The 22,486-nt window shown below is 56.3% G+C and overlaps 2 protein-coding genes across 2 annotated transcripts in view; one reads left to right on the top strand and one right to left on the bottom strand.

Annotated features, from left to right (window-relative positions):
• The first annotated feature begins 557 nt into the window (after positions 1–557).
• Positions 558–1,506, top strand: TIMM13 (translocase of inner mitochondrial membrane 13). Its single transcript, XM_070415747.1, has 3 exons — positions 558–731; positions 822–890; positions 1,054–1,506. The coding sequence occupies exons 1-3, from the start codon at positions 615–617 to the stop codon at positions 1,150–1,152; spliced, it is 285 nt and encodes a 94-aa protein (XP_070271848.1). The 5' UTR covers positions 558–614; the 3' UTR covers positions 1,153–1,506.
• A 315-nt stretch (positions 1,507–1,821) lies between these two features.
• TMPRSS9 (transmembrane serine protease 9) overlaps positions 1,822–22,486 on the bottom strand; it is a 41,346-nt gene continuing 20,681 nt past the window's right edge. Inside the window, exons 4-19 of the mRNA XM_070415746.1 lie at positions 20,789–20,856; positions 20,503–20,682; positions 19,690–19,727; positions 17,860–17,973; positions 17,498–17,669; positions 16,590–16,864; positions 13,526–13,662; positions 11,437–11,755; positions 9,886–10,057; positions 9,065–9,336; positions 8,393–8,529; positions 6,984–7,383; positions 3,983–4,154; positions 2,935–3,200; positions 2,677–2,813; positions 1,822–2,141 (exon numbers count right to left, since the gene is read on the bottom strand). Of these exons, the coding sequence (XP_070271847.1) occupies positions 1,980–2,141; positions 2,677–2,813; positions 2,935–3,200; positions 3,983–4,154; positions 6,984–7,383; positions 8,393–8,529; positions 9,065–9,336; positions 9,886–10,057; positions 11,437–11,755; positions 13,526–13,662; positions 16,590–16,864; positions 17,498–17,669; positions 17,860–17,973; positions 19,690–19,727; positions 20,503–20,682; positions 20,789–20,856 (3,021 nt within the window). The 3' untranslated portion in view covers positions 1,822–1,979. The remainder of the gene's footprint in view (positions 2,142–2,676; positions 2,814–2,934; positions 3,201–3,982; positions 4,155–6,983; positions 7,384–8,392; positions 8,530–9,064; positions 9,337–9,885; positions 10,058–11,436; positions 11,756–13,525; positions 13,663–16,589; positions 16,865–17,497; positions 17,670–17,859; positions 17,974–19,689; positions 19,728–20,502; positions 20,683–20,788; positions 20,857–22,486) is intronic.

Here is a 22,486-nt window from a genome sequence, read left to right as displayed (position 1 = left end):
TATTTTCAGGGGTCGCGACCCACAGGTTGAGAACCGATGCAAGCAATGGCAGCTAGACTCTGGTCGTGCATTCAATCCCAATTGACACCGGAGTCCTTTCTGGCAGGTACATTCTTTCTCCGGGTTAACACGTGGTTAAGACCCACACAGACTTAAAAACAAAGTACCACTGGCAGGTGCAGACAGGCTCCACTCCTAACCTTCCGCGGCAGTGCCTGCCCGTGGTTTTCTGCAGGTCTTTCTAGCGGGCTCTTCACTAGGCCAGCGTTCCCCAACTCCCGAGGCGCCAGGGGTTCTCACGAGCTCCACTCCCGCCCGGCCGGCACCGGACACGTGCCACCGCCACCCCCTACGCATGCGCGGTGGGATCAGCTGGGGGCTGGGATGAGCTCAGAGTGCGTCTCCCAGCGACGCCCAGCGCAGCCCGCGGCCCCGGAATTTACGCGAGACCTCAGCTCCCAACGTAACGTCGGGCTTGTGGGAGTCGTGGTCCGGCCCGTCGCCCCGCCCCCAGCACGCCCGGACTCCATTTCCCGTGGACCCACGCGCCTCTGACTTCCGGGGCAGGTACGGGTCGGCGCACGCGGCCGCGAGCCGGTTGACTTTGCGGAGCCATGGATGGCTTCAGCTCGGACTTCGGCGGCTCCGGCGGCGGCAAGCTGGACCCCGGGCTCATCATGGAGCAGGTGAAGGTGCAGATCGCCGTGGCCAACGCGCAGGAGCTGCTGCAGGTCCGGGGACGGGCTGGGGACGGGGGACCGAGGGTCGCGGGGGCCGCCAGGAGGCGGGCGTAGCGGCTGAGGGTTCGCATGTCCCCACAGAGGATGACGGACAAGTGCTTCCGGAAGTGCATCGGGAAGCCGGGGGGCTCTCTGGATAATTCAGAGCAGGTGAGACCCTTGGGGCTTGGGCTCGGACTGGCGAGGGGCCTCTGCGCGTGCGCGAATTAAGGGGGTGGCCCGGTGGGACCGCTGCGCGTGCGCAGTCTGCTGCCCCAGGTGTGGGCGCGGGTCGGGAACCCTGAGCTGATCCCTGCGCTTTCCTCGCCTCCAGAAATGCATCGCCATGTGCATGGACCGCTACATGGACGCCTGGAACACCGTATCCCGCGCCTACAACTCGCGGCTGCAGCGAGAACGAGCCAACATGTGATCGGGAAATGCGGTGCCTGGCCGAGCCAGTGGGCCGCCCCCACCCGTGTTCGGTTTCCATAAATGTGCTTTGTGAGGCAGGGGCCAGCGTGTGCGTGCTGCCTGCCGTGGTTTATGAGGATGAGACTGGTGCTGGGACACTTGGAATTTTGTCCCCCTCCCCCTGGCCAGGCCGACCTCCCACCTGCCAGCGAGTGTAGCTGGGGACTTGGGGACCCTGGAATTTCCCACAGTGCTGGCAGCGCTGTGGCACCTTTCCTGGTGTGCCCGGGTCACCTTTATGCCCAAGCCGTAGACTTCCTGTGGGCCTGCGGGGTGGGCTGACAAATAAATGGATGAGGGAGGGGTGGAGAGAGTCCTGTGTGTCTTCCCTGGAGGAGGCCTGTGTCTGGGGTACCTGGGTCCCCTGCCCAGACTGAGCCTCAGGCTCTGCCCCCCCCCCCGCCCCTCCCGCCCCATATCCCCCCCTGGGCGCTTGCTACCGTTCCCTGGATGACACCAAAGGAACCCTGAAGATGAGGCTGAACCCCCAAAGGCTGGGGTTATGGCAGCCCTCTTCCTGGGAGGTCTTGCTACCTCACCCCACCCACCTTTCATCCCAACTTTAGGCCCTGGGTCATGGGCAGGCAAGTAGTTCTTGCTGTGATGTGCAAGTGTGTGAGCCAGTAAGTTAGGGACAAGGGGCTTTTTATTGGAACAAAAGATACAGTAAAACTGTACTCCCACAGCACTCCCTGCCCACCGGCTGGACTGGACTCCCTTTCTCGGACCGGTGGCTGGTTGGTTCCTACTGCCTTGTCCTCCCAGGCCTGGACAGCCATGGGGTGGTCACTCCTGGATGTTCTGTGTGATCCAGCCTCTCACAGCAGCCACCCGGGTATAGACACCTGGGAAGTGAGGTCGCCCGCAGCCATAGCCCCAGCTGGTGACCCCAGTTAGCACCCACTGGCCAGAGGGTTCCCTGCAGGCCAGAGGTCCCCCAGCATCACCCTGAGGGGAGGAGAGAGGAAAGGCACTCAGCAGGCCAGTTTCCTCCACCTCCCATAGCAACCCTCGGGCAAGAGAGGACTGACCCCATCTGCACACCTGGGGTGGCTGGCCTCCACAGGAGTCTCCTGGGCTCCTCATGTGACCCCAAGTGAGTAGCCCTGTGAGCCTCACTTTTACTATCTGGGAAATGGGCTTAATGCCAGGACAAGCCATTCATCTGTCTGGCAGACATTTGTGAGCACCTGCCACAGGTTCCCTAGTAGAACGGCCTTACACTGCATGCAGCCTGTTCCCATTCCTCGCCTGCAGGGCGGCAGTGAGGATGTGGGGTGGGAACTGGCTCGACATGGATGCCCAATAAACAGTGGTCCATTGAAACATCTAAGGGTGAAACAGTTCCCTGCTTGATCAGCTTAAGTTTGCACCAAAGAGTGGGTCCTGGCTGTGGGCTTTAGAGCAACCAGAACGTGCTCTCCCGGATGGATGGGACCCTTCCCCCGGCAGAACACCCATTTCAGTGTTCAACTGTGCTCACCGAACAGCTGTCCACGCCACCCTGCGGGAAGCCGGCACACAGCATGCGGCTGCTGATCTGCACGGGGTAGTAGCGGCGGCAGGCCTGCTCGCTGAGGAGGCGCACAGCCGCCTTCTGCAGTTGCCGTGCCATGGAGCCTGTGGTGAGACGGGCGGTAGGCCTCGAGGGACCGGGCTGGAGGCCTTCCTGATGCCCCCTGCACCAGACCGATAACCCCCGAGGGTGCGGGGCCTGGCTCCGAGTATCGGACTCGCCTACCTCCCTCTCGAATGGAGCCCCAGCCGGTGATTACACAGCGTGCCCCATTGGGGGGCCGGGGTGCAGGCTCCGGCAGGCAGATGGGCCGAACCAGGCGGCTCCGGTGTACAGGCCCTGCCAACTCCAGCAGCGCCACGTCATAGTCGAGCGTGTAGAGGTTGTAGAAGGGGTGCTTGTAGATGCGTGTCACGCGCTCCAGCTGCCCCTCAGCGCCACTTAGGAACGGTGTGCCCAGAAAGGCCACCCACTGCTTGGGGTCCCCATAGCTGTAGGGTGTGTGGGGACAGGTGTTCTGGATCCCCGCACCCCAGTTACCCCCGCCTGTGGCCCCTCTGGACTCTGCCCCCTAGGGCTGTGGCCTTGTCCTTGCCTGTGCCCCAGGGAGGTGGTCAGGGACCTTTGGCAGGGCACTCGGCCTCTGGGCCCTGGGTTGCTCATGGATATGGGGATGAGTCATCCCTTCCTCCTAGGAGAGTGGGGGGTGGGGGGGACCCTTGCCTGAAATGCACCCACAGCAATGAGGTGACATCACATTACCCATTTCTGCCCAATATTAGGGCTCTGGTGGCCAGAGGGCCCCTGTCCCACCTGCCCATTCCCTCTGACCCCGCCCTGCAGCGTGCAGAGTGTGCCTCCAAGAACTGGCTTTCTCCAAGGAGGCCAGGACCCCTGGCCTGTTCCACCCTGAGCAGCCTGCCCTGAAGGGGACTCCCCAGTGTGTGGCCTTTGGAGAATGGAGATGTCTGTTACCCAGAGACCCCACGTACCACCAAGCTGGGCCCTGGACTCAAAGAGGCTGCAGCCCTGGGGTTTGGAGCGGGAGGTGTGTGGCAGGGTATGTGTGTGTGTAGGATTGAATCCCTGCAGCCCCATGTGGTGAGTGGGCAGGGGTGGGCTGCACAGACTAGGGGCAGCAGTGGGTCCCAGTGGTGGGGGTGGGGGGCATTAAGAGCAAAAGGCGTGCGGACATGACAGTGAGTTTTGGGGCCACGGGTCATTTCCCGTGAACCACCAATGGGCTGGGGTGTTGGGGGCAGATGAGACTCACACGTCAAAGCAGTGTGCAGCAGACAGCAGCCACCTCTCCGCCACCAGCACGGCCCCGCACCGGTGCTCCCGGCGCCGCAGCCACAGGCTCACCTGCCACGGCCACTCCCCGAGGCCTGCGGCGCTGCCACCCACGATCCTGGTCAGCGCGGCCACGGGCGCCAGGCCGCAGTCTGCAGGAGAGCGGGCAGAGGGCATTGGGCGGATGCAGTGCCTCTCACACTGCCCCTTGGGGGACCCGCCCCTTAAAAACACACTAACACTGGACTCGGTGCTTGGTCCTACAAACACGCCTCTTCTAGGCTTCTCCCAAGTAATATTTGGAATGCATTGAAGTCTGCTTCCTACAACCTCAGCGTTGGGGCCGTGTGTCCTCCCCAGATGGGGGCCAGGGTAGTGTCCTCTCCCACCACCACGCCTTCCCAGGCTTCTCAGTCCCTTAGGAGCTGGGTTCTCTGCTGGCTCAGATCTTCCCACCCCTTAGCTCTGCCAGGAGGCCCCCGCTTGCCCACCAGCTCCTGTGCTAGTCTGTCTTCCCAGACACCCTTGTGCTGTGACGCCCGTCACCCCCAGCACAAGGTGCACCCTCAGAACACAGCTGTAGAAAGCACCAGGGTGGTGTCAGGAGGGTGCTGCAGGGACCCTAGCACCCGTCAGGGGCTCGCCTACCCACCTGATTCCCACAGGGCCGCTCCGGAGCCTGCCCCTTCCCAGCCACTCCCACCACCCAGCTGCCTCCGCTCCCTCCAGATTGAGGAAAGGCTCCTGCTCTGGCCTCAGCTGGAAGAAGAGATGGGGAGACAAGAGGCCACCTGCCCCGTCCCTGCTAGCCCCGCCGCTACCCTCCTGACACCATCTGGACCTTGCCCAGGGCCAAAGCTGTGCTCCCTTTCCTGGAAACGCTGCCCCCACAGTGGACGCCTGCCCGTAGCTACTGGAAACGTGAAAATCAGGCTAAAGGCCAGAGCCAGATGAAGCTAGCTGGGGAGTGAAACTGTTTCTCCCAAGAACAGTTACAGCTGCACCGGCTCACACACCCGCATTCCCTGAGTGCCCCGGCTGGAAACCCCGTGCCCCGAACCAGGCGGCAGGAAAGGCTGTGAAGGGAAGGCCCCCTTGGGTCTGGAGGGTCTAAATCCCAAAACTTCGCCTCGATTCCCGGTCCAGGTGCAGGGCTCAGATAAGGGGGTTCTAGATTCAACGTGTCACCTCTGCCTTAACTGATTCCCAAGGAGACAGGACCCAGACCCTCCCCGCCCTCCGAACCCACATCCAGGCCCTTGGCACATGGTCTGCTTTGGTCTGAGCCCATGAAAGCTCTGCTCCATCTCAAGGTCACCGACAAGCACTCGCCCCCAGAGCCTGGCTTCCTGACGACCGGACTTGCTTTGTTTGGCCACCCGTCCCAGGCGCCTCTGGTGTGCGGCTGCCTTGTGGCGGAGCCCGTGAATCTGGCTCGGTGGGTTCAGGCCTGTGTGGGGTGACAGGCTGATGGAGCCAGGCCACTGTATGACCATGTGCAGGGAGAACAGGTAAGAACCCTTGAGACATGTCATGAGGATATGATGGAGCAGTGGGGTTATGGGTAGTTTTCCCCAACTGTCTCTGTCATGGGGTTAAGTTATGCACACACACCCCTGCCCATACCCATCTGAAGGACAATGGGCCTACGGCAGCCCAGGGAGGGGACTGGTGGTGGAGGAGGGAGGCAGAGAAACCTCCCTGGGCCAGTCTCTGCGGGGGTCACCGTGACGGTGCCGGGGGCCTTGGACAGTGGGAAGTTCTGGGAAAGTTGGCGGTGAGGAGGAAGGTGGGTGCAGCCTGCATGGACCAGCCGCCTGTGTGCTGAGCATCTGCCCCCTTAGGGAGCTCACCAGAGCAGCCTGCTCCCCGCCTCCCACCTGAATAGAAGCAGCCCAGACATGGCCCCCAGAATCTGGATACGAGAGCATGGAGTTCACGTCTGCCTGGGAGTGGGCACCTGGCAAGTCCCACGCCACACAGAAGTCAGCGTTTTCTCTGTGGGCCCCACACACCACAGACGGCATCTGCCGGCTTGGTCTTGGCTGGAGCCGTAGGAGATTGCCGTACGTGATGGATGGGGCTTTAGTTTTGACCGATAAATACAGCAGTTTTATGTGCTAGTAGTTCTGGTTAATAGTTAGTAAAAGTGAACTCAGCATTTTAGACACGAATGGAACGATCTCAGGGCTACGTTCTCTCTCGGCGTCTCTGCTGGCCAGTGAGGTGCCCTCTCAGCCATAACGGGAGCCGGGAGACCAGCTGGCCCCGGCCCTGCTCGGCCCTCCTTTCACGCCTCACTATGTAGGTCTCACGAGTTGGTTTCTCCACCTTCTGGTCCTGCTGTGCCTGAGCTTAGCAGGCCTGGCCCAGGGGGGGCTTTATGAGCGTGGGGTGAGTGGACGGAGAATTCCCCTCCTGGAGACCCTGGTCAGGGACTCCCGTGTACCCCCCGAAGTTTCCTTTAAAAAATGGGAGCTGACAGGGGTTGCAGGTTAAGACATTTGCCACTAGGTGGTGCCGGTCTGCCCATTCAGTGCCCGCCCATGCCCAGGCCCATGTCCCTGGCTGTCAGGGCGATGATGGGCAGACTTGTGTCCCCACAAAAGCCATAGTTAAAGCTCTGACCTCCAGGATGTGGCTGTGGGGAGACGGGGCCTGTAAAGAAGTGGTTAAGGTACAGTGAGGCCACTGGGGTGGGTCCTAATCCAGTGTGACTGGAGTCCTAAGAAGAGATGAGGACACAGACACAGAGGGACGACCCGTGAGGACACGGGGAGAAGGTGGCCGTCTGCAGGCCAAGGAGAGCGGCTTCAGGAGAAACCAGCCCTGCCGACACCTGCTGGCATGCGGCCTCCAGGACTGGGAGGCGGTAAATGTCTGCTGCGCACGCCCCCAGCCTGTGGGATGCTGACAGCCGCCCTGACAGACTGACGCCGGACCCCTGCCTCCGACACGCGCCACCCCATTCCTCCCAGTACCTGGTGGCTGGGCGTCCCTGGTGGTCCGCGAGGCGTTTGGAAGTGGTGTCTGCCCCCCGGCAGTGGTGCTCGCGGCACTGGCGGTGCTGTTGGCAGGTTGGCTGGCTGCCCTGCTGGTGGCCCGGAGGGTGGGTGTGCTGGCTGTGGCCCCCAGGACTGTGAGGGCAGCCACTGTCCTGGGGACCTGCGTGGTGGTGGCAGGCGTCCTTGTGGTGGAGGGGGCAGGGGTGGGCAGGGGGGAGGAGGACATGATATCCAGGATCCAGCCCTTCAGACTGGTGATGCGAGCATACACGCCGGGTTTCTTAGCCTGAGCACAGCCAATCCCCCAGCTGACGATCCCCGCCAGATAGAACACACCAGGGGTCTCCTCACAGGCCAGGGGGCCCCCAGAGTCACCCTAAAGAGAAGGAGAGAGGGCTGGCTGTGACCATCGGGCACCTCTCTGTAGAGGGCACTGCCAGGACCTCCCGCATCCCCACAGTGGGAGGGGCCCATCAGGGGAGCAAGAGGACAGGGCTTGGGGACACGGGGACACAGGGTCTGAGACAGCCCCGCCCTCATCCCCTGCCCCACCTCCCAGGAGTGAATCCTGTTGGACAGTGTGGTCATATGGGTACTAATCTGGGATTAGCTTTATTTCAGTTAATATACACTGTACCTGCCCTAGCTGGTTTGGCTCAGTGGATAGAGCGTCGGCCTGCAGACCGAAGGGTCCTGGGTTCAATTCCACTCAAGGGCACATGCCCGGGTTGCAGGCTCGATCCCCAGTTGGGGGCGTGCAGGAGGCAGCTGATCAATGATTCTCTTTCATCATTGATGTTTCTATCTCTCTCTCCCTCTCCCTTCCTCTCTGAAATCAACAAAAATATATTTAAATATATATATAATGTATCTCTTTTTAAATATGTACATATAAAATATGGCTTTAAATATGCATACAGATATATTGAAGTATGTATACATTTTGTATATATCTACCACATTCTTAAAAACTTTTTAAATATGTTTTTAAAAATATAGTTTTATTTTAATTTTAGAGAAAGAGAGAGGAAGGGAGAGGGAGAGAGAAACATTGATCATCTACCTTCTGCGTGACCCCTACCGGCGATCGAGCCCAAACCTGGGCATGTGCCCTGACTGGGAATCAAACTGGCGACCTCGCAGTGCATGGGACAGCACTCAACCAACTGAGCCACATCGGCCAGGGCCCACCACACACTTTTAGACGGCTACCTCCCCTTCTGCTGGGACATACGAGGATTTCTCTAAACTATACATTTAAAGACACTTAGTTCAACTCCAGATTTCCCCTGCACTGAAAATCCCCAGATCTGAACGAAGGAGCATTGCCAGGGGCAGGGTGCGAGCTCCCCGTCTGAATCCCCTCGGTGCCCTCTGAATGCTACCTGGCAGGAGTCCACCTTGCCCTCCAGGAAGCCGGCGCAGAGCATCCTGTCTGTGAGCGAGAAGTTGTAGAGGGCACTGCACGCCTTCTGGTCTATGATGCCCACGGACGCTCGCTGCAGAGTGTCTGGCTTCGTTGCTGCCAGGAAAAGGAGACCCCCACCCACCCACCCATAATGACACAGAGTGATCCCCGTTCAGTATCTGGTTCAGCCCTGAGAGGCACCCTCCTCATCCTGCAGATGAAGAAACTGAGGCTCACAGTGTTGCTGGGAAACGGAGTCACGTGGCAAGAAGGAGGCGGAGCCCAGGGCTCCGGAACCCTAGCATCTGCCACTGTCCCGAGCCCCCTGGGTGACCTGCGGGCGGCCACTGAGTTTTCAAAGGAAGTGTTAACTCTTGGGGCTCTGCAGGGCACAGCGCGAGGGTCTGGAACTTTTTCAGAAAGGGCCTCAGAGTAAGTATTCTCGGCTTTTCGGGCCAGTCTCTGTCGGGGCTACTCAGCTCTGCTTTCGTAGCAGAAAAGCCACCACAGATCATCTGTCAACAAATGGACTTGGCTGCGTGCCAAGTGAATTTCATGTATAAGAAAGAGCCGCCTCGGGCCTGTGGCTGGGAGTGCAGAGACCAGGGTGTGCAGGCACTGGGAGCAGGCCCGCCAGGCAGGCACTCACCATTTCCCTCCTGCGTGTTCCCCCATCCTGAGATCACGCACTTGCGGCCCACGGGGAACTTCTGGATGGCCAGGGGCAGGCAGACGGGCTGGATATATTTGTTGAAGACCAGGGGCCCTGACAGCTCCAGGATGGCCACGTCGAAGTCCAGGATGCTGGGGTTGTACTGGGGGTGCAGCACCGTCCTTTTGAGCCCCATCTTCACCGGGCTCCCGCCGATGCCCGCGAGAGACACGGTACCCAGGTGGGCCTGCACCAGCTCCGCCTTCGTGCTGCCAACAAGGGGCCACTCAGACACACCTGCTGCCCCAGGAAGCCAGGCAGACACTGGGGAGGGGCCCCAGGGGGTGGAGGGGCCACACGGCTGCTCCCCCAAAGCAGTCCCAAACTGGGGGGCTGGGGGCAAGACAGGGAGCCCCTTTGGGCCTCATTTCCTGGTCTGTAACAGGAGGGAGTTGGCCCAGCAGCACGAGAGGCCCCGACAGCTTTATGACTCAATGGTCAGTGCCGCCTGGCTGTCCCCTCCCCATCTGTCCCCTAGTGCTCCCCGAAGATCAGCTTGACAGATTACTCTCCCTTGAGATGGCTCCTCCAGGGCCCCCACTTCTCCTTCATGCTCCCCTCTCATTTGCAACCAGACATCCAGACAGCAGGATTGTGAGCCGGGGGAGGTGGGGGCTGGGGGAGGGGGCTCTGCCGTGGCCACCCAAGTGCATAGACGGCCACACGTTTGGTCATAAGTGGTTTCTGAACGCATGGGGCGGGGGACCCCGTGAGGACGGGGAAGCTGAGCAGGCCTCCTGGGCCAGGGCCGGTCTTACTGGTTGAAGCAGTGGGCTGCCGACAGCAGCCAGCGGTCTCCCACCACAGTTGCTCCACAGAAGTGCCTGGAACCTTCCTTCAGGCTGACCTGCCAGGGCACCTCCCCCGCGGTGGCTCCGGACCCGCCCACGATCCGGGTGGGCTTCTCCATGGCCGGTCTGGCGCCGCACTCTGTGAGGGGAGAGAAGAGGGCCCGATGCCTTGGCTCAGAGTGGGCGCACCTGGGCCTAGAAGGGCCGCCCCCCACACACACCAGGTGCAGCCCCCGGGCTCTGATTGGGCCGGGGCAAACCACTCCCATTATACAGATGGGTCATTGAGGCTTAAAGGTGCCCTAATGTCCTAAGAACTAGCAGCAGACATGTGGCACAGCTGGGGGGAGTCGGTTAAAAATGAGAAGATAGCCCCGGCTGCTTGCTCAGTGGGCAGAGCATCTGCCCTTGGACAGGGTCGCAGGTTTGATTCTGGTCAAGGGCACGTACCTGGTTGCAGGCTCCATCCCTGACCCCCATCTGGGGCGCGTGCCGGGGGCAACCAAGCAATGTGAGTTACAGATGTTTCTCTCTCTCTGTCTCTCCCCCTCCTTCCCACTCTAAAAAAATCCTCGAGTGAGGATTAACAAAAATAAATATAATTAAGTAAATAAATAAATGGAAAAAATGTCCTCGAGTGAAGATTAAAAAAAAAGAGAAGATAAAATTATGAAGTGCCCTGGCCCCATCGGACTAAGACCAGAAGCCAGACACAGACCTGAAGCCCTCAAGGTCGGGTGATGATCTTGCTACAAGGGGGGAGCCCGCACAGCAGAACCCTGGTGAGGGACTCACCAAACAAAGGGGGGTCAGGTTCTGTGGGATCCTGGGAGGGGGCAGAGTATAGGGGACACTTTTGTGGAACAGAGTTTTGATGGGCTCGGAGCATCGTGGTTTTGTGGGGCCTAAAGGAGGATCACTATCAGATCTGGGTCCTTGGACACCACAACGTGAAGACAGATGTGAATGTGTTTCAAGACCCAAGTCCAACAGGTGAAGCGACTGAACTCCTGGACCAGACACTCCAAAATGTTTACAGTGGTTGGTTTTATGTTATGTTTTGTGTGTGTCACCACAATTAAAAATAAAAATAAAAAACCCGGATACGCTGGATTTTACATGGAAAAAGAAGCATGCAAGCATGTCCAGGAAAATTTTGAAGAAAAAAAAAAATAGAAGTGAGGGCTCTTGGATATGAAAATGTACACATACGTGCTCTATGTAAGCGGTGTTTCTGGAGGGCACCCACAGGTGAAAACTCAGTCTCTCTCCCACCCTGGCCCCACAGTCGGGGTCATGCCTCTTGTTGACCCTTTGGGGTATTCTGTGTTTACCCTGTTGGATTGCTTGACTTTCCTTGGCCATGAATCTGAAGGATGCCCATGTGTGTGTCTTAGCCTGTGCTCATGACAGACATCACTGATCCATCACCCATCTCTTCCCCACGGAGGCTTCAGGAAGCCAGTACCAATCGATCCGACCCTGCAGGGAGCACACGCCTGTCTCCCCAGGAAATACCTTGTGGCTTAGAGGCCGTCACTGAGTCAAGAGGTGCAGAGCTGGAGGCCGCTGGGGGTTTGGTGGGGGTGTTGACCACCGGGCTCTTGGGGCTGCTGGACCAGACAGTGCTGGGGGTGGCGGGGGCAGGAGCCTCCGTGGGAGCCAGAGGCTTGCTCGCCATGGCGATCGCCCCCAGGATCCAGTCTCGCAGCTGGGTCACTCGGGCATAGACCCCTGGACGCCCGGCTTCCGCACAGCCGATGCCCCAGCTCACGATGCCGGCCAGGAAGAACCTGCCAGAGGGCTCCTCGCAGACCAGGGGGCCTCCTGAGTCGCCCTAGGAGACAAAGGCACACCCTCAGGAGGAGTCAGGGCTCCCAGGCTCCAGGTCCCAGAGCTGCAGGGTCCGAGAACCGTCCCTGGGTGGGGCCCTCTCCCCACACAAGCTCCCGGAGAAAATGGGGGCCGATAATTCACAGCTCAGAACCTCCGTTTCCTCTTTCGTAAAAATAAAATCGGGCGGTAGGACCGTGGGACCTTGAAGATCTCTTTCAGTTCTACCACTAGCAGTTCAAAACCCAGCCCCGTCGGCAACATCCTCTGCCCGCCGTATCTCACTGCATCTTCGCTGATGTCGCCCTTGCTCAGGGGGGCAGTGTGGCTGCCCGGCTGGAGCCGCAGACAGCTCACTGGCCGCGGGGCCTTCTCCGGACGCCGGCTCGCTCCTCACTTACCCTGTCTTGTGAGCCTTGCCGTCTCCTCACACTCAGCTCACCTGGACTCTCACATTCTCAAACACAAGCATTTTCTTATTATTTCTTTTCCCCCATTTTATTTTTTAAATATTTTTTATTGATTTTGAGAGAGAGAGGAAGGGAGAGGTAGAGAAAAAGAGAGAGAGAGAGAGAGAGAGAGAAAGAGAGAGAGAATTGTCGATCGGTTGGCCTCCGGCATGCCCCCTACCAGGGAGCAAATCTGCAACCCGGGAATGTGCCCTGACCGGGAATCGAACTGGCAACCTTTTGGTGCGTGGGATGACGCCCCACCCACTGAGCCACACCGGCCAGGGCCCCGTTTTATTTTGATGTATTGATTTTTAGAGAGAGAGGAAAAGAGAGAGATATTTGTTGTTCTACTTACTTATGCATTCACTGGTTGATTCTTGTATGTGCCCTGACTGGGATCGAACCCACAACTTCAGCGTATCGGGAGGATGCTCTAACCAACTGAACTACCGGGCCAGGGCTCGTTTTATTTTATTTTTAATTTATATTTTTATTGATTTCAGAGAGGAAGGGAGAGGGAAAGAGAGATAGAAACATCAATGATGAGAGAGCATCATTGATCGACTGCCTCCTGCACGCTCCCCAATGGGGATTGAGCCCACAACCCAGGCACGTGCCCTTGACCAAAATCGAACCCGGGACCCTTCAATCTGCAGGCTGACGCTCTATCCACGGAGCCAAACCACCTAGGGCCAGGGCCCATTTTATTTTTTTAATTTATTGAGGTGACACTGGTTAACAAAATTATACAGGTTTCAGGTGCAGAATTCCACAGCACATCATCCGTGCACTGTGCTGTGTGATCACCCCAAGTCACGCCTCCGACCACCACCAGTGCTCTCTTGTTATTTCCCAACATTTCCTCCAGGTTCCGGGTTCTTTGCTATGGCAACCTGAGCACAAGTAGCAGTCTCTCCTCACCCACCAGGCTTTAGAAATGAGAACAAACATATAAACTGCAGCCCTGGCCAGTGTGGCTCAGTGGATTGAGCGTCGGCCCACGCACTGCAGGTTCAATTCCCAGTCAAGGACACGCACCTGGGTTGCAGGTTTGATTCCTCGGCCCTGGTCCGGGGTCACGCAGAAGGCAACCAATCCATGTTTCTCTCTCTTTCCCCTCCCTCCCTTCCACTTTCTCTAGCAATCAATGGGAAAAATATCCTCGTGTGAGGATGAACCAAACGACAACACGCAGAAATAAAAGCCTACAAAGAAGGAAATCCAGAGCTGTGCTGAAAGCGAGGGTAGAAACCTGGGGGCCTTCTTTAGCCGCCTCCTTGGGTGGGGCGTTGTCTGGGGCCCCTGCGGGCCCCGGGGCTCACCTGGCAAGAATCCACCTTGCCATCCAGGTAGCCGGCGCACACCATCCGGTCGGTGAGTGAGTTGCCGTACAGGCTGGCACACAGGGCCTGGTCCAGCAGCTCCACGGTGGCTTTCTGCAGCATCTCCGGCTTGATCACTGCCCGGGATGGGAGAGGCCAGTGGGGTGAGGATTCCGGGGCCCTGGCAGTCACCCTGAGCCAGAATGCTGAAGGAATTCGCTTCTCCGTGCCTCAGTTTCCCCAGCTGCAAGCAGAGACGCTGCAGCCCCAGCCTCAGAAACTAGCAAAGAGTAAAGGCTCTACAAATGCCTACTGGTAACACTCCCCACTCAGACAGCTGAGAAGTGTCCAGATTGACACCCCAAGACTGGGCTCCACGTCTCTGCTCCCCTTACCTGCGTCTGCTGTTACTCTAGACCAGGGATGGGGAACACATCCGGCCCACAGGCCGTCTAAGGCCCGAGAAATCATTTGGTCTGGCCCTGCCAAGGCATTAGGGGTGAGTTCATTAAGTGTTTGACCAAATATAGCAGGCTAATTTTTAAGTTGATAATTCTGTCTGGCGTTATAAATATCCAAATGGCCCTTGGCAGAAAAAAGGTTCCCCACCCCTGCTCTACTCCTACCCTGCTGGAATCATTTCTTAGCCCGGCAGCCAGTGCCATCTTGGCTAAACATTAAATCAGATTATATCCTTTTTTCCCTCAACCCGCCCCCTCCAGGGTGTGTTCCCCCTGGCTCAGCCTAAATGCCCAAGACTGGACCACCTACCCCAGGGCCCTTGCACATCCTGTCCCAGCTGCCTAGCGTGATTGTCCCGAGGAATCCGCTTGCCTTCTGCCTTCCTCTCCTTTCTCAAGGAGGCCCCTCTGACCTCCCTATTTAACCTTGCAGCCCCCATCCTGGTTATTTTCTCCACTGCTTTCATCACCATCTATCACTCATCTTGTCTAGTATTTACTGCCCTACAATTGCCAGGCCCAGTACAGTAGCCAGCGGCCACATGTGGCTATTTAAATGTAGCTGTAAATGCGTGGAAATGAAATAAAACGTAAAGCCCAGTTTCTCAGTTGCACCGGCCACATTTCGTGGGCTGCCGGCTCCCATAGTGGTCGGTGCTCCCATAGAGCACACCCATCGCCAGGACGGTGATGCTGGATGGTGCTGGGCCGGACAGGACGGGGGCACCACGTGGGCAGGGACTGCTGTCTGTTTTTCTTGCTGCATAATCTCTGGAACCGTGAGCTGGAGGGGCTCAAATGTTCATTGATCAGGTTTAGTCATCAGCTGCTTCCCCTCCTGATTAGGTTCTTGTGGCAAATATCTTTATCACAAAAATCCTAATCTTCCAGGATTTTTCTTTTTTCTCAGGCAGGCACAGACCAGGGAAACCCCAAACACAGGCCAGCGGGCCTTGCCGGGGAGCTCGGGTGCGTCAGAGTCTCAGACCCCGGCCTCAGGAAGCCCTGGGGAGGACACCCCCCTCCCAGGCTCCAGAGCCACGGACAGGCACTGCCTACACAAACCTGCGTACCTGCTGACCTGGTCCGCGGCTGTGGCTACTAGATTGCACACTGCAGCTCTGGAATGTTCCGGAGCAATGTTGTCTGAGAGAACTTCCCTCAGTGACGGGACCCTTCCTGTCCCCTCACTCTTTGCCTGTCCGGGTTGGCCTCACCTGCCCCGTCTTGGCTGAGGGTCACTTCGTGGGCCCTTTCCTAAAGCTGTCCGCCCGCCCCCACTCGCTGTTCTTGCTGCGTCCTGTGGGTCTCCTCCCCAGCACTCATCGCCGTCCAATCACAACCGACTCTCACCACCTGAGGCCGCGCTGGTCTCCAGAGTCACTACGGACACAGGATTCCTGAGTATGGAGCCGTGCTCCTGCGGAAACGCAGGCTTAGGTTCCGGCGACTCTGGTCACAGCATTTCCCTCAAGCAATCGGTGCATCACCTTGTGCCATGTGTGTTTCCGGTTAAAGGGGCCTCATTTAATATGCATTTGTCCAAAATAACGAAGCCACTTATAACGGAGTCAGAGCTGCCAGCCCAGAAGAACTGCCTCGCACATCTTCTGCCTCAAACCCTGAATGTTAAAAACAAGGCCAAGCAACCGTCTGAAACACCTTCGTTCCCACTAATCTCTCACTGTGATTTAGAGCAAGACTCAGCGATCTCTCTCTCTCAGGCCAGATACTTGTTGGTGTTGGTGTTGGTGTGTGTGTGTGTGTGTGTGTGTGTGTACATGTGCTTAACTGGAATTTCCACTAATTGTTTTTATAAATAAAGCTTTATTGATTCATTAAAAAAAAACAACAGGGCCAAATAACCCCTAGGCTGGGCTTAGGCAACCTTGTGTCCCAAAGAACTGTTTGCAAAGATGATAAGAAAGCAGATATTATGACGACTGGACGGAGAGCTACCGGACTGAAAAGTAAACATTTTTTAGAATAAACATCCCTATGTCATGTGTGGGCACCAGCAGCAGTGCCTTCCTTCTATAGATGTAACTGTTCCTCTGGCCTTTCTCATAAGTGCCCCTCGCCTTGTCTCCTCATCGGAACTCTGCGTTCATTCATTGACCTTGAACTCAAGGCCAGCGGTGCCGTAACTCGTGTCTGAACGAAGTTGACCTGACACCGTTTTTCTCCCAGGCACAAGGCAGCCTTCTGGTGCCACACTAGCCAGCACTTCAGCCCCGTGCTTGGGGGTGGGGGTGGGGGGGCAGCAAAATCGGCCACAAAAAGCACAAAAATGCAAAAAAAAAAAAACCACCAAAAACATGGCAGTAAATATAGCATGAAAAGGACCCTCGCTTCCAGTCTGAGCTGAAACCAGGAGGCAGGGCATCACCTTAAATGAGAACATGCTTGTCCTCAACTCAAGCACGTCCTCTCTGTGCGCGTCCGCAATTGACCCCCAAATCCCCATTTCTATCTATTTGGGGTTCAAAATAAATGTTAGCAAGTGGCGAATCTGCAGATCGGGAATCGTGGGTAAGGGGGAGGACCGTGCGGGTACGTCTGCCCCTGGCAGGTGGGGTGCGGGGGGAGGAAGGGGAGCTTACGGAAGTCCTCCCTGAGGTAGCCCCAGCCGGAGATGAGACACTTCCTCCTGGGCGGGAAGACGTGCGAGGCCGCCGGCAGGCACACGGGCTGGACGTGCCTGCTGAAGGGCAGGGGGCTGTCCAGCCGCAGCACCGCCACGTCGAAGTCGGCGGTGTCGGGGTTGTAGGAGGGGTGCGTGATGATCTGGGCCACGCGGGCCCGCACCGTGCTGGCCTCGGAGCCGCTGAGCTGGGTGGTGCCAGCGTAGGCCACCCACTCGGTGGGATCCTGGAACCTGCGGGGCAAACAAATGGCATTGAGCAGCCCCTCTGCACGGGGCCGGGGAGGGGGCTCAGGAGAGGGACGTCATCGCTGGGGGCCAATGTTAAGGGGAGCCCCAAAACTCAGTCATCAAGACATATTTTCAGCCCTAGGTGGTTTGGCTCAGTGGACAGAGCGTTGGCCTGTAGACTGAAGGGTCCTGGGTTCTATTCCAGCCAAGGGCACATGCCTGGGTTGTGGCTCGATCCCCAGTAGGGGGTGTGCAGGAGGCAGCCAATCAGTGATTTTCTCTTATCATTGATGTTTCTGTCTCTCTCTCCCTCTCCCTTCTTCTCTGAAATCAATAAAGAAATATACTTTAAAAAATATTTCTTTAAAAAACAAAAAAGACATATTTTTAAGCAACATTGTCAGAAATCATAATGAATGTCAAAAAAAATCATAATGTGGGAATTAGCAACATTTTAAACAAAGACAGAATCCCACAGGGCTGAGTGAAGGTGAGACATGTGAAGGGACACAAAATATTGTGCATCTGTCCGGCGGGTTCCCGGGACACCCAGGAGAAGTGGCGCCCCCACGGCGGAAGGGAAGGTGGGCCACAGGGGTGGTGGGGTGGGCCCCAAGCCTCAGGGACAGGGCTCACTCGTTGAAGCAGTGGGCAGCGGACACCAGCCACCGGGCCCCGATGACGGCGGCCCCGCAGAAGTGCTCGTTGTTCTCTCGGAGGCTGACTTGCCAAGGGAACTCCCCCGGGGACGCCTCCACGCCGCCCACAATCCTGCCGGCGGTCCTCCAGCCGGGCTGCAAACCGCAGTCTGCAAGACAGGTCACCAACCAGGACCCCAGGGGGGCAGACTCGGCTGTGCTCCGGGGACACCTGCCTCCGAGTCTCTCATCCCCACGGCCCCCACGTTGAAGGACAGGCTCAGGGTCCCACACTCGGCTTTTCTGTGCAAACGGGGCCAGGGGACACGGCCCAAGACCAGGCCGGGCGGGCGGACTGACCACAGTGGGCCTCGTCGGATCCGTCGGAGCAGTCCGCGCTGTCATCGCACTCGGGGTTCACTTTGGTCACACACTGGCTGTTCCCGCAGGAGAAGGCATTCCCCGGACAGTGTCCTGCGGGCAGAGAAGAACCGAGTTCCTGACCTCCGTCCGTCCGTCCGTCCGTCCCCTCTGCGGCGAGATTCCACTTCCCGCCCAGAACGGCCGGCGTGGACGACACCTCCCGTCCCCTTCTCCTCTCTCAGGGCCTATGAAATGATCTCGAGATGAGCTTGGACGCAGCCCGGGAACGTCGGTCAGCACCGAGGCCAGCGCTGGGCCACAGAAGTGTCTGTGCATGTGTGTGTGTGTGCGCTTGTGCGCGCGTGTGTGTGCGTGTGCGTGTGTCTGCGCGCGGGTGCGTGTGTGTCTGTGCGTGTGTCCGTGTGTGTGCGTGTGTGTGCGTGTGAGTCCACATTTCTAGGACCCATGTTTAAAAAAAGTGAGAAATGGGTGAGATTAAAGAATTTTAATTGTGGTTCAACAGGCAACATAAAACTTGCCACTTTAACCGTTTAAAGTGTGTGGTTCATACCGGGGCCAGGTCACTCTCAGTGGGGCCTGTCGTGGGCACTGTGAGGTGTGACAACCACAGACGTCTCCAGACACCCCCAGTGTCGCTGGGGGCAGGGTCACCCCTAGTTAGGAGCACTGAGATGGAACTAAATATAGGGTGTCCCAAAATTCACGCAAGAAGTAATTTTGATAGAAAACACAAGTTTATAATTAAAAATTGTAAATTTTTTATTGATTCATAAAGTATACAGTATAGGGTTATGTATGGAATAGGATGTTGGGTAAATGGCCTCCACGGCTTTGCTGGCACATACGCACTCTTGTTGAAATTTTCCATGACCGTTTTGCATAAATGTGGCTGAATTTCGATGAGGCTCATTTTCATCTTGATGGCTTGGTTAATCGACAAATTTGTCGCATTTGGGGTTCAGAAAATCCACGAGTGATTGTTGAGAAACAAATGCATCCACAACGTGTCACTGTTTGGTGCGGATTTGGGGCTGGAAGCATCATCGAACCATTCTTCGAAAATGCGGCTGCTCAGGCAATAACAAAAGAGTGCGTATGTGCCAGCAAAGCTGTGGAGGCCATTTACCTGGTATGCTATTCCATACATAACCCTATACTGTATACTTTATGAATCAATAAAAAATTTACAATTTTCAATTACAAACCTGTGTTTTCTATCAAAATTACTTCTTGCGTGAATTTTGGGACACCCTTTACATGCACCTCTATGTGTGTCTCCAGCTGATTGGAAGGACAGTCACTAAAATATTAACAGCGATGAGATTCCAGGTAGCATTCATTCTTTTTTCTTTTGGTCCCCAAACTTTATCTTTTTCTTTTTTTTTAAACAACAGGTTTCCACCACTTTTCAAAAAACCCCAGAAACCCAGTAATGTTTTCTCTTAATCATACCTGGCCATGTATACTTCCAAGTGCCTCACCTTTAGTTAAAATTTTTTTAAATTTATTTTTCAATTACAGTTGAAATACAATTATTATATTACCTTAGGGTGTACAGCATCATGATTAGACATGTATATACCTTACAGAGTGACCCCCCCTCAATAAGTCTAGTTTATAACAAAGAGCTTCGTCTGTCAACGCTGTGCAAACACAGGACTTCGAATCTGTGCACAGAACCAGCGCTCACTCTTTCGGGCATTTCCTTCGCACACTTGAACCAAGTCGTAGGAGCCCTCTGGCCGTGACCACAGTCAGAGGAAGCTGGCAGAGGGCAGGCAGCTCATGGACGGGAGGAAAACATACCTGATTTCAAGTCTCTTTCTGCCAATGGCCCCTTCTGGCTTCCTGCAGTGACACGGAGAAGAGATAGAAGCTCGCTCAGTGAGTGGCGACTGTCTTTGAAAACATTGCATTGCAAAGCAGAGAGCAGCTCTGTCCACCGTGGGAGCCACTTAAAAGTCTAACTTAAATCAATTAAGATGAAGCCAAATGGAACGCGGTGTTCCTCGGCCTCAGCGGCCACATGACAAGTGTTCCATGGCCACACGGGATGGGTGGCTACTGTCACGGACAGCACAGCCATGAGCCATTCCCACCGCCATGGAAGATGGTGTTAGTGCTGACGTCGAGGCCACCAAGACTCATCTGGGGTGTCAGGGTTCGTGGGGAGGAGACCATAAATGTCCTGTAGGGCCAGGGCCAGGGTGAGGGCGAGGGCAAGGGCAAGATGATCAGTCTTTCACCTGACAATAGTCTGATGCATCCTCGGATTTTAGAATTTATCTTATTTCTATACCAGAGGTCAACAAACTGCAGTCATGGGCCAAACCCGACCCACCACTTGTTTTTGTAAATAAAGTTTTATTGATAAGCAGTCGTGTTCATTTATTTAGACATTGTCTTGGGCTGCTTCTGTGCTCCTATAGCAGAGCCCAGTGGGTGGGCTACAAAGATGAAAATAGTTACACTCTGGCCGTTCACAGGTGGCTGACGCCTGGTCCATACCGTTGAGGGTGAAGCAGGGGGAGGGGCTATTGATTTTTATTGATGATTGAAAACCTACAGTTGAATGCTCCCCTCCACGGCCTCTCGATGTCTTGGGTCTCCACTGCCTACTTGCCTGTGAGCTCGGCGGACACAATGGTGCCATGGGCAGCCAGGGGGATGCCGTGGCCCTGCAGCCTCGCCCGGAGTCCCTGCTGCAGCAGCTCCCGCTCCAGGCCCCGGTCCAGCGAGCGCAGGGCTAGCAGCAGGAAGTGCAGCCGGAAGCGCACAAGGACACTGGAGTTCCCGTCCCTGCAGCGAGGAGAGAGGCCTGTGGAGGGAGGGCTCCCCTCGCTGGAATCTCCCCGCATCTGAGTGTCCACCAAGGCTCCTTTAGCCCCAGGGAGGCCCCGCTCACCTGTAGCTCAGCACCGTGCAGCCCACGCAGCTGGCCTCCAGCTCTGTCTTCCTAAAGCTGCTGACAAACTACAACGGAAACAACAGCGGCAAATGTTGAGACCACAGCACGGGCACCCGCCCCCGAGGAAGCCTGTCCTGGGTGGGAAGCTGCGGGGGGGTGGGGGGGGGGTGGAAGAGCACCTCCTCTTAGACCAGTGCATGCGGCGACTTCCCAGAGCCGTGTGATGACAGGGGAGGACATTTCAAAGTTACTCATATGAAGACATTGCTCCATGGAAGCAATGAAACGGGGTCCATCCACACACTAGACGATTTCTCAGCCGTGAGAGGAGTGAGGACACTTGCTACAGGTGGATGGACCTTGTAAACATGATGCTCAGTGAGAGAAGCCACACACAGAGGCACACAGCGTGAGAGTCTGTTTATGAGACACGTTCAGATCAGGCAGAGCCACAGAAAGTGGCTGGTGATTGCCAGGGGCTGGAACAGGGGTGGGCAAACTTTTTGACTCGAGGGCCACAATGGGTTCTTACACTGGACCGGAGGGACGGAACAAAAGCATGGATGGAGTGTTTGTGTGAACTAATATAAATTCAAAGTAAACATCATTACATAAAAGGGTACGGTCTTTTTTTTTTTAGTTTTATTCATTTCAAACGGGCCGGATCCGGCCCACGGGCAATAGTTTGCCCACGGCTGGGCTGGAAGCAGGGGTGGTGATAGGGACAGGGCTTGTTTTGGGGTGATGGACACACCAGTCCATGTCCTAATTGCCTGCATCTATAGCTGTACTGTCTCATAGAACATTCCACAAAGTCCCAGAATGTTCTACATCGGCCCCGCCCCACATGACAGCCACCATCCACACGTGGCTACTGAGCATTTGAAACGTGGCTGGTGGTACTGAGGACATGATTTTTACCGTTTAGCTAATTTTAATTAATTCATGCTTAAATTTTTAAAATATATTTTATTGATTTTTTACAGAGAGGAAGGGAGAGGGATAGAGAGTCAGAAACATCGATGAGAGAGAAACATTGATCAGCTGCCTCCTGCACACCCCCTACTGGGGATGTGCCCGCAACCAAGGTACATGCCCTTGACTAGAATCGAACCTGGGACCCTTCAGTCCTCAGGCTGACACTCTATCCACTGAGCCAAACCGGCCAGGGCTCATGCTTAAATTTTTTAAAAATATATTTTTATTGATTTCAGAGAGAAAGGGAGAGGGAGAGAGAGATAAAAACATCAATGATGAGAGAGAATCATTGATCGGCTGCCTCCTGCACTCCCCCTACTGGGGATCGAGCCGGCAACCTGGGCATGTGCCCTTGACCAGAATTGAACCCAGGACCCCTCAGTCCGCAGGCCGCCGCTCTACCCACTGAGCCAAACTGGCAAGGGCCGTGCTTAAATCTTAAAACAGATACTTGATTCACTAAGCACCACATGTACAGGGTTCATCCACGCTGCAGTGTCAGTGACTCACTCCTTCTCATGGCTGAGTGATACTCCAGGGTGTGCAGGGCGGGACCACATCTGTGTATCCGTTCACCAGCTGATGGACATCTGGGTTGCTTGCACTTTTTAGCCATTGTGACTCCTACTGCAGTGAGCATGCGTGTGCAGGTTTCTGTGTGGACGTGTGTTTTCATTTCTCTTGGGTGGATACCGAGAGGCAGAATTAATTGCTGGG

The sequence above is a fragment of the Myotis yumanensis genome, unplaced genomic scaffold (assembly GCF_028538775.1).
Source record: "Myotis yumanensis isolate MYYU_CA2020_CCGP unplaced genomic scaffold, mMyoYum1.0.hap1 SCAF_5, whole genome shotgun sequence".
NCBI lineage: Eukaryota > Metazoa > Chordata > Mammalia > Chiroptera > Vespertilionidae > Myotis > Myotis yumanensis.
This window is presented reverse-complemented; position numbering and strand designations above follow the sequence as displayed.